At 48.8% G+C, this 15,647-nt stretch overlaps 1 protein-coding gene across 3 annotated transcripts; it reads left to right on the top strand.

The window, feature by feature from the left end:
* Positions 1-44: 44 nt before the first annotated feature.
* On the top strand, positions 45-15,588 carry arhgef19 (Rho guanine nucleotide exchange factor (GEF) 19). Of its 3 annotated transcripts, XM_077018367.1 has the most exons (17): positions 45-682; positions 7,049-7,148; positions 8,753-9,359; positions 9,655-10,209; positions 10,415-10,547; positions 10,713-10,792; positions 10,971-11,212; positions 11,309-11,469; positions 11,828-11,980; positions 12,236-12,365; positions 12,939-13,013; positions 13,158-13,247; positions 13,338-13,501; positions 13,702-13,860; positions 14,307-14,386; positions 14,477-14,584; positions 14,703-15,588. In XM_077018367.1, the coding sequence occupies exons 3-17, from the start codon at positions 8,774-8,776 to the stop codon at positions 14,858-14,860; spliced, it is 2,874 nt and encodes a 957-aa protein (XP_076874482.1). In that variant the 5' UTR covers positions 45-682; positions 7,049-7,148; positions 8,753-8,773; the 3' UTR covers positions 14,861-15,588. The 3 variants fall into 3 exon arrangements, with proteins under 3 accessions (XP_076874482.1, XP_076874480.1, XP_076874483.1); XM_077018365.1 differs by lacking the exon at positions 7,049-7,148 and having other exon boundaries at positions 48-682; XM_077018368.1 differs by lacking the exon at positions 7,049-7,148 and having other exon boundaries at positions 51-682; positions 14,480-14,584.
* The last annotated feature ends 59 nt before the right edge of the window (positions 15,589-15,647 follow it).

Raw genomic sequence — 15,647 nt, 5'->3', positions numbered from 1 at the left:
CACTCACACACTCCCCCCTCCCTGTCCTCCCACCTGCTCTCCACTTTCAAAGCTCTACTGTTTACGCACAGAAAGCTGCACACACACACTCAGGCTCCCCGTCTCACAGGAGAGATTCTCCCCTCAGCCAGACAGCGCCTCACGCCTCTCTCTCTAATACTCCTGTCCTAGCAGGTGTTCGAAACAAAACCATAAATAACCGAGACAAAGGACGAAGACACCGTGAGTATGGAAGACAAGTGTCTTTCTCCGTAAGTTCCTCGAGGGAGGGAGAGAGTGAGAGTTAGAGAGGGAGAGAGAGAGAGAGAGATAGGGAGGGAGAAAGAGAGAGAACTATGAGCAGTGAGAAGCTGGAAGAGGGATCTGCATTTTAAGTAGGTAGAACAGACGGCGATTGTGTTTTTCATGTTTTTTATGGCTTGCTTTGTGCGACGCTGAGCCGGAGTTCAGACGAAGGACTTTGCACTCATCATCATTGAGCAGCTTCTAGCGTCTGTGCTGTGAAGGAGAAGGTGGGGAGGGGGGGGGCAGTGCCGTGGGACGGACCAGTCTAAAGGACGACGCCGAGAAGAACACCAGGCGGTCATGGATACCACCGTGCCGCGGCCAGACGCTTCTCCTGCCCGGGTCTTCACGCTGCTTCTGGTTGTTCTCCAGGCAAGGAGCAACTCTCACTCATGAGGTACTGCTGACATTCCACGTCTTCCTGTGTTGTAAAACGTGGTGCATGTTTCATAAGTGCCAAACCCTCGCCGACAGCAGCCCTGGAATGGCCGTACAAGGGGGTGTGTGACGTCTCTGAAGTGCTGCGTTAACTTTTTCTGTTATGAGAGTATCGCTGTGCTGTGGCCACAGCATCACAGACGCTGCACAGACAGCATGAAGAGGCATATCGTTGTCCCGCCTTGCCGGAAAACACAATCAACAGCAGCAAACACCCAAGTTTTCCTGCATATTCGTGTGTTTGTGAGTGTGTGCACGCGCATGGGTGTGTGCATGCATATGGGTGTGTTCACACGGGTGGGGGGGGGAGTGTGGGTGCACGCACGAGCGTCTGTGTGTGTGTGTGTGTGTGTGTGTGTGTGTGTGTGTGTGTGTGCGCGCACACTGCGGAGGGCTCCATTGAGCTGACGATCTAAGCGTGTGTGTAGCTGGGAGAGGCAGGTGTGTGCATGTCTGGGACATGCAGGGATGACAGCTGTTAAACAAGCGTGCATAGTTGTGCGGTGGCCGCCAGAGTCTGTGTTTTGTGCTGACTGGTGGTGAAGGGTCTCGCATGGAGGAGCTGGACTGCTAATCCTGCAGGACTTCTGGTACTCCAGGGTACTGCGTAACTCTGGTACTCCAGGGTACTGCGTAACTCTGGTACTCCAGGGTACTGCGTAACTCTGGTACTCCAGGGTACTGCGTAACTCTGGTACTCCAGGGTACTGCGTAACTCTGGTACTCCAGGGTACTGCGTAACTCTGGCCTTTGTTACTCCACTGCGTTTAAGACGTGTTTGTCAGAGCGAAACGTTTTCCGCTCTTTAGGCTTCTTGAGACCACAACTGGTACCTCATTACAACACCAGTCGAATGTGAACCAGTAAAATGGCATTTTAAGACAAAACATTCATCACTGTCTGTCTGATAAGTGATGAGTAGGTGTGCTGTCACTGTGAGCTCAGAGTAGATGTGTACAAGAGCTCGTCTGCATGTTTCATACCTTATTATAGAGAATATGCACGTGTGTAAGTGTGTAAGTGTGTTTGTGTGTGCGTGTGTGTGTGTGTGCGACTCTGTATTGAGTGTGATGTCCTCTTTATGACTTAGCGCCTCCCTGATGAAAAGCTTTAAAAGCTCCTTCCATCAGAGGAAGACAGAGCAGCCTTTGGCGTGAGCGTGTGAATTACGGCCGTGTTGACTGCGGCATCCCCCCCCCCCCCCCAGCACGGCCCAAACACGGCCCAGTGCCGCCTGACGTCAGGCCGCGGCCGGTGCGTGTTTGGCACAGGCTGGTTCACGGAACAGGAGCCTATCGGATCACAGCGAAGCCTCAAAGCCCCTCCTCCGCTCCTCTTCACCGAGTCCGGCTGCCCGTTGTCCCCACAAGCGCTTGGTTGGTCCTTGTAAGAGACGGCCCGGGAGTGGCCCGGGAGTGGCCCGTGCACGGCTGCGCTGGACACCTGTTGAATGGAGTGAGATCAGGTGCCTCAGTCTCCCAGGTGAGATGCGATGAGTAGAACAGATGAATTGTGCAATGGACTAGTCTTTCATACCGGCCTATCATGAAGAAAACACTTGATAAAGAGCAAATCTGAGCTAGGCACCAATCTCATTGTGTCTTTGCTGGTGTTAAGAAATAGAAATAAACTTTTGGTGCTTGAGGGCACATTTATAAATATGTGATGGACATGTTCCCTTCAGGGTGTGAGAATATTGCTTTGAGGGCATGACTGCATTGCCTTGAAGGCATGATTAATGCCTTAGTTTGAACTGCAGAAATATGACTGTTACAGATAGGGGTGACCAGACTGAAGGAATGTCTATATTAAACTGCTGCCTTCTGATTCTTGTGCCTACCAGTGTGTGTGTGTGTGTGTGTGTGTGTGTGTGTGTGTGTGTGTGTGTGTGTGTGTGTGTGTACGAGAGAGTGACTCAGCACAGGCTAAGACTTTACCACAGCATACTCATTGTCAAATGTGTCTGTCTGGCATGTAGTAATGTCTCCTCAATGAGAAAAATTAATTATGTTCTGTACTGATGAGGGAAGACAACCGTGGATAATGGACAGGTGCCTTCCCACAAGCCCCCCGGGTGTTAAGTATGCTGTGGAGGTGTGAGCATGTGAGGTGTTCTTGTGTGGAGACCTCATTAGTTTACATTTCTTCGACCCCCCCCATGTTAGAAATCCAGGGTAAGTGTGTCTGAGTTAGACTAGTTGGGTTTAATGCAGCATGTCTGTGCTGAGAATTCTGCCTGATTTATAGTTTAATTTCCCCGAATGCCCCCAACCCCCCACACACACACTCTACACACTCACATGGGAGCACCTGCTCCATCACCTGTCAGGTGGAGGAAGCACCCCCCACCCCACTGGATCTGCTCCTACATGTCCCTGGGCTGCAGAGCCGTTTGGCGTCTGCCCTAACGCTTCGTGGGCCCCTCCCCCTCCGGTGGTGTCCCATCCCCGGGGTCAGCAGGGCTGCTGAGGATAGAAGGGGTCGTGGGGGGGTGCGGAAGGGGTCGTGGGGGGGCTGCTAATGCCCTTTCACTCAACTCTGTTTGCCTGGCTCATTGTTAATGGCTTCCCCAGGGTTTGAGGAGCGACAGTGTAGCTCACCCACAGAATGAGTAGATGGTGAAGGAAGAGGCAGAGGAGCCCGCGGGGAAGGGCGGGGCCACCTGCCGAAGCCTCACCTGGGGGTGGGGGGGTGTGGGGGGGGTCGCCCTGACTACAGCGGCGAGGACACAGCCACACAAATGGGGGCCTGTTCTTGTTGCGTGAGCTCAGGAACACAAGCCCCCCCGTGTTCGTCTTCGACTCGCAGCTTACTGGGCAATTTGAGCGGAATGACAAGGGCCTAGTTATGTGGGGAATGCCGAGAGCGTCTGTGTGTGTCAGAGGTCTGCGCTAGGTCTGCGCTAGGTCTGCGCTAGGTCTACGGAGGGGGTTGCAGGAGTTACTCTTGAAAATGAACTTCTGTCTGTCTGCACGTGGAACACCTAATTGTAGACCAGACTCCCACTTTTGGGAAAAAATCTTGGCAGTTCTTTTAATGTGTTCAGTCTGTGGTAAATTTTATAACGGCTCATAATAAAGTGCATGGCTGTGCTTCAGTGCAGGAAGTACTGCTCTTCACTTTTGCACACTCACTTAAAAAGTTCAAACAGGCCAAGTTGCAACATGTGATGCTTAGTTATTCCTTCCTCTCCTCTATTGACCAGTTTTTTGAAGAATTTCTTGTTGTTTGAACATGTGTGTGTGTGTGTGTGTGTGTGTGTGTGTGTGTGTGTGTGTGTATATGCATGCATGCAAGCGTCAATGCATTTGTGAGTGTTTGTCTATGAAAAGTGATCCTGACTAAGCCGTGCCCTGCAGGTGTGTGTGTGTGTGTGTGTGTGTGTGCGTGTGTGTGCTAGGCCCTTCCCTGCCTCACACCTGTCCCCCTTTGCAGCCCGCAGGCCGGCTCAGGCTCTCACTTGGCTGAGACCCATCACATCTGACATGATATGGCCCAAGCCCCTCCCACACGTCCACCGTAGGGCCGACTGCACTTAGAGCTCTGAGCTACCTCACTTCAACCTCAGGACTGGCTCTGCTCAGAGAACATGCAGAGAACAAACTACCTCACTGATGGCCTTCCTGTGTGTTCAGCTCTCCACAGGCTCTCTGCCTAGTAGTTCAAGTGTTGCCTAGTTGCCCGCAGAGCTAAAGACAAAACTAATTATGCGGATAAATATTTAAAATAAAAAAAATAATAAAAATGTAACTCAGGGTAATCATTTTACTCCACCTAGCAAGAGTGATTTTGAAACGCAGCCTGTGAGATGGTCAGTGTCGTGGTGTTCTCAACCCGCCGATCACGTTTCCAAACCAGCCTGCTTCGGCTTGTCCTCGCCTGTCCTGGTGTGGAGAAGACAGGGTGACACTGCCTCACTGTACCACCAGAGATGTTAATGGCAGAAAACAGGAAACCGAGCCTGAATGGCCCCAACAGACGCTTCAGCAGACTGTCAAAAGTAGGTCATCGTCTCACTGTGTCTGCGCTCCGGGTTGGAATCAAAGATCTGATTGTGGTTCGTGAATGTAGCGAACGGTGATGGGACGACCAGAAGTCTCTTCCCCACCAGCCTGTGTGGTGATACGTGGTCTGCTTTTGAAAAGGGAGACATGCAGCTGGAGTTGTGTTTTCACCGCATGCGGTGCTGTGGTTGTGCTTCAGAGCCCAGTTATTAGCACAGTCTGGTCAGAACCGCACTGGCATCCCGCTGTCTGCTCCCCTAAATCTGCAGGGCGCTCTTTCTCCCCGTAGCCTCCCACATGGCCCGCAAGCAAACGCTATTGGGACAGCACTGTTGGGGAGGACGCAATGTCCCAGCCTGGTCCCGGTCCCTCTCGGCCCAACTGGGCTTGTGCGCGCCATGCACTTTTAGTCTTTTCAGTCCTGCACGCACCGCTCAGCTCTGTTTGTCGAGCGGTGCCCTGGAAACACTGATGCCATTTTGAAAGGAAGTAGTCAGAGCAGATGTGTTTTACACGTCACACCAGCACAGAGGACTATCCAAGCTTGCTTTAAGATGAGCGAATTGGTTCGGGAATGGTCCAGAGGAACCGGCATGAGCAAAGCAACAGCCAGGCATGTTCAAATGGGTGGGCTATCCCACTTTTCAGATCCTCTCTCTCCCCCTCTCTTTTTCTTTTTACTTTGAAGTCTCAGTTATCAGGTATCGAGGAGTTGTGTGGGGCGTTGTGAAGTTTTAAGCTTGGAGTTCTGAGTGCCACAGTTGATAGGAGATGCAAGGCTTCAGGCTCTAAGAGCTATTTTGACCTTCCTCTGAATGTAAACACAAGAAGCAGCTCCGACTCACCCCGCCTGAGGCTAAATCCATACATACCACTATTAAAACCAATTCCTCTGCACTTATTAAAGATAAAGGTGGTTTCACATTTGCAATTCTGTCACCCTCATGACATCCATTACCTGTAATTAAAGAGACCTTAGACACGTTAGGACAGCCCACAATGGAGATGCTTATTAAGTTTAAGCTGCAGAAAATTTAAACTGCGTTCAACATCAAACGTAAAGTATTAACTTATGCAGGAAGAGGATTTTCAACCGTTTTGATCTTGTGCTTGCCCCATCAAGCCATCCCAAGCCCCTAAAATATTGATATTCATTTTTGAAAACGCTCTACCCGTCACGACCCGTCCGCCCCATTAACTGCTGGAGTGTGGAGGTGTGGAGGTAGCTGGCATGCTCTCTGCAAGCTGAGCCGATCGCAGCAGGCCTAAAGGCCACCTGTGCCCCTGTCCTTCCAAGCAGGGCAATTAGAGCAGCCGTGTGAGTCTAGCCCCGTGCAATATAACACACAGCCAGGAGCCTGTATCACCACACTGTCAGACCTCTGCTCAAACAGGCCCTCAGGATGAGGAAAATCCCAGAACTGGAGCAAAATAGCCAGCAGGAAGTTTAGAGATTTTACCAAGGATTAAAGTTCTGATAGTTGAGGTTTATGTGCCTTTTACAGATTGTGAGCAACACATTATTCATCGACTTTTCCCCATCGCGTTCTGCATATGTACTGACCCGGACATTAAGGCTATATTTACATGGGAATTTGTAATAGAAGTTTTGAAATAGAAGCAGACACCGAGACTGAAACTGAAACCTGAAAGATTGATTAGATTTATGGATAGAGTATATAGACCTGTCCTGTCTCACACACTATCTCCATACTGTTAATGAATAACACAAAGCCTTGTGTTCCAACATGGCAACAAGTATAACCTGATTATTTTCTTGAACATTTAATAGAAGTTGAGCGTATCTCGTATCCGAGAGATCACACAGTCTAAACATCTGGCCGGTCTCCACTCATTTACCATGCAGGCACACTGACTTAAAAGAGCCTAGTGAAATTATAGGGAAAACAGCAGTGCCAAAGTAAAAAACGTACACCAGTACCGTCTTCAGAGAGGGGCAGATTATATGTTTATGTTATATGTAACGTATGTAAGAGACTGAAGGTGAAGGACACAACATGGTGGGAGGTTTCACCTTTGGTTCTTCACAGTAGGTTAGTCAGATTCATCAGTCGTCCTTCAAAGGCAGGTCTACACTACAGTGTTTGGTCATAATGAACATGAACCAGGGGACACAGGTATGTAGACCACCTCACCAGTCTGTAGAGCTGAAGGGGTTTTGGACAGTAATGGTTTAGCTTACCGATCAAAATCTCTGCTCATTTTGAATTGCACTTTAATTTCATTGTGTGTGTGTGTGTGTGTGTGTGTGTGTGTGTGTGTGTGTGTGTGTGTGTGTGTGTGTGTGTGTGTGTGAGAAGAATCCCAATCCGTTCCCACACCCTCTCAAATCTCCTGTGCACCTAACAGCCTTCACCATCTGCAAGGATAAAGACATCCTTTGTTTGGAGTAGAGAACAGGTAACCATTTGTGCTGTGTGTGTGTGTGTGTGTGTGTGTGTGTGTGTGTGTGTGTGTATACATGTCAATACTGTGTGTGCTGTAGTGGTCAGGGTTGGGGGACACTGGGTGGATATGAATAGCATTTTGGACTTTATGCTTTTAATGGTACATGTGGGGCCAGGTGTGTATCTGCACCTGTGCTTGATACAATAGCGGGCACCATTTCTTACAGCAGGTAGGAGGTATGGAGAGGAAGGATTTCACTCTAGATTCTTTGTCTAATGAAATAGAGGCTCATTTTCTTAAGGGCCTAGATTCACACTTTGTGATTTTGCTACCCTTCAGATTTAGGGATGGATTGACAACATCTGTTCTACTTACATATGTGTGTATAAAAATTCTTAAGTTAAATTAAGATTCTGTACTTTGGAAATCAATCACAGCAGACACCACAAGGCTAAAAACTCAGACTCAGCCCAGAGATGTGTTCACTAGTACTGTACTTAGTTTACTAGTACTAGTATGTGTTCACTAGGGTCCCCGAGTACATTTAGTCTGCAGGTCTATGTGGTTTTTTTTTGTGGGTGGTGAGTCAGGTTTGGGTCAGTGACACTGACACCCTCCTGATGAATAGCAGCTTAACAACCCTGGAGATGTCATGGCCTGGGTTATCTCCAGCGTATGTTGCCCCAGGGCAGAGGAACAGGACACTCACAAGTCCTGCTGCTCCACTGACCCAGTTTGTTGAGATGGAGGGGGTGGAGTTAGAACCACAGAGAAAGGGAGGGGGGTGTGTGAGGAGTGGGTGTGTGAGGAGTGGGTGTGTGAGGAGTGGGTGTGTGAGGAGTGGGTGTGTGAGGGGCGGGTGTGAGGGGGGTGTGTGAGGGGCGGGTGAGTGAGGGGGGTGTGTGAGGGGTGTGTGTGAGGGGCGGGTGAGTGAGTGAAGGGCAGGTGTGTGAGGGGTGTGTGTGAGGGGTGTATGTGAGGGGGGTGTGTGAGGGGTGGCCAGTGATAAATGAAAGAATTTTGAAATGCTCGATTTTGAGTGTGTGCTTCGAGGTGAACACTTTGATCTCACTTGTGCTCTCTCGAGCTCGCACCTGGGGTGTCTTGGGATCACGGGTGTCTGGACAGCAGGGTTGTCTGGCAGCAGTGGTGTCTGGGGAGCCCACAGCAGCTGCAAAGGGAGGGGATAAGTACAGGGTTTGGGAGCTGAGAGAAACTGCACTCTTTAATTAGAGCAGGAAGACTCCGAGCAGAAACTCTGGCAGAGCCAACCGGGCACGGAGGGGTTTGTGTGCGTGTGGGAGGGGTGAGGCTGAGACAACTGTTGGGTTTAGCCGTGACAGAAAGCGCAACGACACCAAGATCAGAGGAGCTCAGCTGCACTGCAGAGGAAGTGGCCACAGCGGTAATGGTGGCCTGTGTGTGTCAGTGTGTGCTGATTGGTTTTGGAAAAACGCTTTGCTTATTCTTACCAGGACAAAAGTAGCATTTCTGCTGCTTGACATGGTGCGGATACATAAAGTACATTCACCTTGAATACAAACGTCCCACAGCCATGACGTGAACTGTCCTGGGGTCTGATTATTGTCCGTCTGTATTGTGTCTCTCCCCTGCAGCTCCCATGTGTGGTCTAAGTCATGCTCCCTGGATATGGATTGTCTGCTCTCTCTGATTTCCTGCCTCACCTTCACACCTTCTCCTGCCGAGGGGAGAGCTCTGTCATGTGGATTCCTGGTTCACCTGAGGCCCAAGCTCTGAGCGACTCCCCGGAGAACAGGCCTCTCCTGCGGCAGCACATCGCCGTGTGCCAGCAGGAGACGCTAGCCTTCATCGACCTCCAGCAGCCCGGCACCAACGGCTTTCGCTCCTCGTCCTCGCTGGGGAGACGCTGCTCCTTGCCCTGTCCCGCGGGCCCTGCCCACGACAGGGCCGACCCGAACCGGGATGGCCGCGATGTGCGGGGAGCTTTGGACGGCACCAGAGCGCCCGGCATGGACTCGCTTGAGACGGACACGGAAAAGCACCAGTGGCAGCACCACGGTGTGGGTTCCAAAACACTGTTCCTCCCCGTGTCCCCTGCTTTCATGGCCAGGGACGGAGACTCTGAGGACGTTCAGCAGGCCAGCTCCCCAAGCTCCCCGCTGGGCTCAGAGGTCCAGAGCCCTGATCCGTTTCGTCTGCAGAGACGAGCATCACAGGTGTCTTCAAAGGAGAAATCCATAAGTAAGTGCCAACATCACTCAGAGGCACAGCATGGCATGTTCCTAACTAGATCCCATCATCAAAACACCAAACTTTTTAAGTGGCATACCGTATCATTTTAAATATATTTTAATAAATATTAATAGGTAACCAAGCATTATTTATTATGCTAAGTTGTTTTGCAACAATTATGCAAACCATTTTATACTAAGATAATTGAATTTATTCAACGTCATTCATTCCAGATGACCTTGTTAAAAACAAGGGGCTTCTGTTTGTTCATTACCAGTGTCACTCTTCATATCTCACATGACAGGGCGAAAGATGCGGGTCTACTCACCTGACAGTCCCAGTGAAGAGTCTCTGAGCAGCCCAGGGTTGGACAGTGACCACCTGTTCCCTGGATCTTTTGAGTCCTTCATAGAGGAGGAGCTGGGCCTCGTGGGCACCACCGTCCCCACCTCTCAGAGCTCCAGCCCCCTGATGGATTTAGATGAGGAGCTAACACCCACCGCCGCTCCTGACCCTGGCTCGCTGCGTTCGGACCCCCCTCTGGAGGAGCTGAGCCTGGGGGATAGTCCAGGCGAAGGAGGGACGGAGGAGGCGGAGCCGGAGGATGGTGGTTCTCCTGATGGCTCGGCTTTCGTAGGCGGGGCCTCGCTGCCGCTGGCCCGCCCACTGCCCCGCCCACTGCCCGCCCCGCGCTCGTGTTCGGCGGAGCGCGAGCGCCGGCGCTTCTCCGCCTCGGAGCTCATCTCACGCCTGCAGCTCTCGCAGAGGAAGAGTTCCTTCACTCTCCGGTTGGGCAAGTCGCTGTCTGCACGCGTGGCCTCGCGAGACCGGCAGTCGTCCGGAAATATTATCTCTGAGTGTGAGTCCTTCGCCAGAGCTCCGTCTATATAAAACTCAGCTTTTCAGTCTTTGTGGAAAGGCTTAACTTGCAGTTTAAATATTGCAGAGAAGCTGTTGTATGCCTCAGTTGTTGTCTGGTTAAGGTCCCGTCCACTGCTTGCTCTTCTCACACACACACGCAACATTTTTTAACTTACCCTCTCCCCCAATCTGTCTGTTTGTAGACAAACACAGCACAAGACATCGCCTTTCAGGGGGGTTAAGCGACACTTCACCACACAGTCCAGTGGGATTTGCGCCACCACCGCCCTCTGCTGACAGCGTCCTGCCACTACACAGGAGGAGCTCGAAGCTCAGGTGATATTAACTCCCTGTGTTGACTATAAAGAGAATCTCAAACTCAGCATATAATATAAAATATTATATATATATATAATGTATATAATTATTATATATATAATGTAATAGGTATTATGGTAATATTAAATGGTAATTTAAAATGCTGAATTTCCCTCATCACAGTATGAGAAAAGATTCCATTGATGAAGATGGAGATATTCCTCCAAGAAGTTCCAAACGTTTATCTCGCTTCCTGCCTAGCTGTAAGTATGCCTTCCTGAGCGGATTTTACGAACCTTTATACCTATCTCTTTCATTCTCAGTCTCTCTCTCTCTGTCTCTCTCTCTCTGTCTCTCTCTCTCTGTCTCTCTCTCTCTGTCTCTCTCTCTCTCTCTCTCTCTCTCTCTCTCTCTCTCTCCCTCTCTCCCTCTCTCTGTCAGTGGTCCTATATCAGGAGTACAGTGATGTTGCCATTAACAGAGAGATTCAGAGGCAGCAGGGTGCAGAGCCTGGAACTGATGAGGACAGGGGCGGGGACAATGCATCTCCTAGCAACCTCTCACCCTCCAGCTCCTTCCGGTCATCACGGGGCTCCGCCTTCTCCCTCTGGCAGGACATTCCTGACGTACGGACCAGTGGGCAGCTTGACAATTTTAGCAACGAGGAGCGCAAATTACAAGAGGTGAAGCCGATGCTCGCTCGCGGTTTTTTTTACCGTTGATGTCAGTTTGCCTGGAAATGAAATGAGCTTTTTCTGACGTTCCGTCACCTTCTTCAGGCTAAATTTGAGTTGGTGACGTCCGAGGCCTCGTACATACGCAGCCTGAGCATTGCGGTCGACCACTTCATGACGTCTCCGGAGCTGACCGAATGCCTGGGGACTCAGGACAGACAGTGGCTGTTCTCCAAGCTGCCTGAAGTCAAGGACGTGAGCGAGAAGTATGGAGGAAGCAAAGTAAACTAGAGTAAACTGGGAGACCGGGGTTCTCTGAGGGTGGTGCTTAGGTGTGAGGCATCTCAGGGCTCTGGTTTATCCAGCTCACTCACACACAAATAGCAGGCTGAATAGTCAACACAAGGGGGAGCTCTTGGCACTCAAGTGGCTTTTGTGTCCGTGAAGGAGAAGGAGAAAATGAGAGGCTTTGCAGCAGTGACAGTGCGCCCTCATCAAACGAATCCTCCTTTCATCTGTCATTGTGTCTCTCTCTCTCTCTCTCTCTCTCTCTCTCTCTCTCTCTCTCTCTCTCTCTCTCTTCCTGTTCTTTTGTCATCTGTTTCCTGTTGTTTTCATCTCAAGGTTTCTGCAAGACCTTGAGCAGCGTTTGGAAGGGGACATTTTACGCTTCGACGTGTGCGACATTGTCCTAGATCACTGCCCCGCACTGCGGAGGGTCTACCTTCCCTACGTCACCAACCAGGCCTACCAGGAGCAGACCTACCAGAGACTCCTGTGAGCACTCTCACTCTGCGCTTCACTTTTTTAGCCCTTTGCATGCGCCACAGGCTCACTGAGCAATGTGAGTCACTGTGGTAGAGAGACTTGGTGATGAATAAGCTGGCAGTGAGCTTGGGGTGGCATGCCTTGCTAAAGGATACTTTATTAGTGCCCTAAAATAGGAATGAAGGAGAAAGGGCACTTCAGTTAGGTCACTAGAACGGTTGAGTACCAGACCGACCTGGCCAAGCCATTCTTTTGCCTTCTCAGCCAGGAGAACGCTCGTTTCCCTGGAGTCCTGGCCCGGCTGGAAGAGGACCCGGTGTGCCAGCGTCTCCCTCTCACGTCGTTCCTCATCCTGCCCTTTCAAAGGATCACGCGCCTCAAAATGCTGGTGGAGGTGAGCGCCAGAAACCACCGAGCTTCCACTTCACCCTGGATAATTCTGAACCACACAGGGACCCTCGGCCACCAGCACCCACGAGGATCTCTGTCCTTAGGTGCTTGTTATGAGTGCATAATAGGAGACAGTAGCCTGTCTGTGGGAAGGTAGCTTGTCAGCGGATATTTACCACGTTCTTTACGGCTCAGTTTCTGATTACAGGACAGCTGCTGACTGAATATTACAGGTCATTTTAACACTGTATCATCAGTGTTGTGGTGGTGGGTGATATCTGGTGATGGTTAATAGGACATAAAGTTTATTAGGATCACTGCAGCTGACTCGTACCCAGACAGCTGCAGAGAAGTGGCCGAAACGTGACACTGATGAAGGGCTTGGGGATGGCGGGCACAACACGCCTGCAGGTGGACTACGGACTTCAGATGAATACTGACTTTTTTTTTTTTTCTTTTTTTCTTTTTTTTTTTTTTTTAAGTGTTGCACTTTTCAAAAGCCAAAATACTGTGCTTAGAGAATATGCCACGTAAGATTTATCAGAAAGATAAAATCACACTTTTGAACTTCACGTAGAACATCCTAAAGAGAACATCGCCTGGCTCACGAGATGAAGACACTGCCACCAAAGCTTTTAACGAACTGAAAAAGGTGAGAAGTGGCTCGTTTCTTACAATCCCCTCTACCTCCATTTCAAGAGGTAATATTCCACATGGTGGATAAAACATAAAGAAATGTATAAGTATGAATTTGAGGGTTTTCACTGACTTAATCCTGCCTTTTCTGCTGAAACAGATTATAAAAGAATGTAACTCCAGTGTACAATCAATGAAGAGGATGGAGGAACTTATTCACCTCAGCAAGAGAATACACTTTGAGGGCAAGGTACAAACGATCTGGCTCTCTCTTTAATATTGATAAATAATACAGGTCTGGAATATTCCCAAACTATGTTCATTATCTCTTTTTTTCTAGATATTCCCCCTCATCTCTCAGTCTCGCTGGCTAGTAAAACACGGTGAGCTGTTAGAGGTGGATACACAAACCATGAGCATATCCGGGTCGAAGTTCAAGCTCCCTACGCGGCCCGTGTATCTGCACCTGTTTAATGACTGCCTCCTACTGTCCCGGAGGAAGGAGTAAGTGTCTAGTGAAGATGAGTTGGGGAGGGCATGGGAAAGTGAAATAGAAAAATAATTTATGTCTGGTCCTGAGTGACCCTGATGTTCCCCTGGTGCTGGAGAACTAGAGCATGAGATATACCTCATACCTCATAGGGTGCTGACGGCCAACCAGCCCTACAGACTGTTTACAAAATGTTGTTTGTGCCCGTGCTCAGCACGTGGAGGTTCATGGTGTTTGTCCATGCGAAGATCGGTGAGCTGAAGGTGAAGGACCTGAGCCAGACGGTCCAGAGCATCTCTGGATTCATCTTCCACCTGCAGCTGTGTGAAGGCCAGCAACTGAAACACCAGATCCTGCTCAAGTCCTCGACAGAGTGAGACCTGCGTCACATGCACTGCTGGAGGGTGGGGGGGAGGGGTTTACTTGATGAAGTAACCTTGTTGAAGAGCACCTTACCCATCAAGAAAGAAAGACGCTGTTATTTACTTTCTCAAATTATATTTTTTAAAGACCTGTAAGAACAATTTATTGGGTATGAATGCCCATGTCAAATGCTACCATTATTATGATTTCTTTTTTAAATTTTCATTCCCTTCATTTCAAATATTGCCACTAGCAGAGACACCTTTGAGGTTCAACAGAACAACTAGTCTGGATAAATAATGACTCATTATTAGACTAATGAAGATCCACAAAGGGAAACCTTGCTGAGATACAGTATATTTATTTTCTTGCCAGACAGGAAAGTTTGAACCTCTAAACTATAATTTTTAAGTGCATACTTTTCTTGCTGGTTCATAACCTTCACTTTCTCCACAGGAGTAGCAAACAGAGATGGATCACAGCCATGTTCCCCCCTGACCCAAAGACAGCACCTGAGCAGACCAATGAGAATGAGGGTGTGTCCCTTATATAATGCTGTTTGTTCTTGTGCGTGTGTATAAAAACCACAAAGGAAGTGAACATCATAGAGCTTTCTCATGTTCCAGTAGATCTGTCCCAGGTCCAGTGTATTAAGAGCTACCAGGCCCAAGAACATGATGAACTCACACTGGAGAAGGCAGACATTCTGCAAGCTAAAACCATCACAAGTGATGGTGAGACCCATGCCAACGAATGTGTGTGTGTGTGTGTGTGTGTGTGTGTGTGTGTATTAGTCTAAGATAAAGGAAAAATGCTAATACTTCCTAGCTCTGGTGTTTTTTTAACTTGCAGGGTGGATGGAGGGGATCCGCTTGTCTGATGGAGAGAGGGGCTGGTTCCCCAAAACCAACGTGGAGGAAATCACGAATCGCAGCGCTCGTTTGCGAAACCTTCGCGAGAACATTCGGATCCAGTGCGTCACCCAGAAACTGGAGGGCGAGTCTCAGTGAGGGCCTGGATTATGCCATGTCTTTGTGTTCAAAACCTTAATGACAAAGGCAGGCTTTATTTGATGTTGTCTGAGATACACAGTCCCAAAAGACATCGCCCCACTGAGTTGGGAACGCCATAATGGTGTTTGCAGTAATGTAGCTGCATCGCTCTGATAAAGCATTACAGCAATATCACATGTACATTTACTTTCTTACTTACTTTGACTATTAACATATGTAGATATGTAGCATTTTGAATAGACGCATGTCACGATGCACTACGGTCCCACAATCGAAAATGTGACCACAAAAAACAACGGCTAAAGCAATCTGACTCAAAGATTTTTGAACATATCTTCAGTTACATTTTGTTATGAATTGAAATATGATCCCTTTAGTAATGGAGTTGTAAATTTACATATTTCTACATAAGATTTAAATATTCATTATTTCACTGAGATTCAGCTTCCTTTAGAGCTTTAATATAATTTCAGATGTTGCTGTTGAAATTGGATTTTGTCTGGTGTCCATTTCTACTTTTGAAACATTTGCATTCAGTATAGACACATTTCAGATTACAAACCTTATTTATAACAGCGAGTCTTCCCATTCGTGATTGTGTGGATATTTTTTTGTCATAAAGACACTAAGTCATTATGCTGAGCATGGTCTGTAAAAGCACAATATTGACACGCTCCTTTGTGGCACATTACTGTAAATGTTTTCTCAAAAATAAAGGGAATTATATTAAAGAAGTGTCTCTGTTTTTGAGCAGAACTCAATCTGTGAACGTTTATGGAAGGAG

Source organism: Brachyhypopomus gauderio, chromosome 10 (assembly GCF_052324685.1).
Source record: "Brachyhypopomus gauderio isolate BG-103 chromosome 10, BGAUD_0.2, whole genome shotgun sequence".
Lineage (NCBI taxonomy): Eukaryota > Metazoa > Chordata > Actinopteri > Gymnotiformes > Hypopomidae > Brachyhypopomus > Brachyhypopomus gauderio.
Note: the sequence above shows the minus strand (reverse complement) of the source record. Positions and strands in the feature narration are given on the sequence as shown.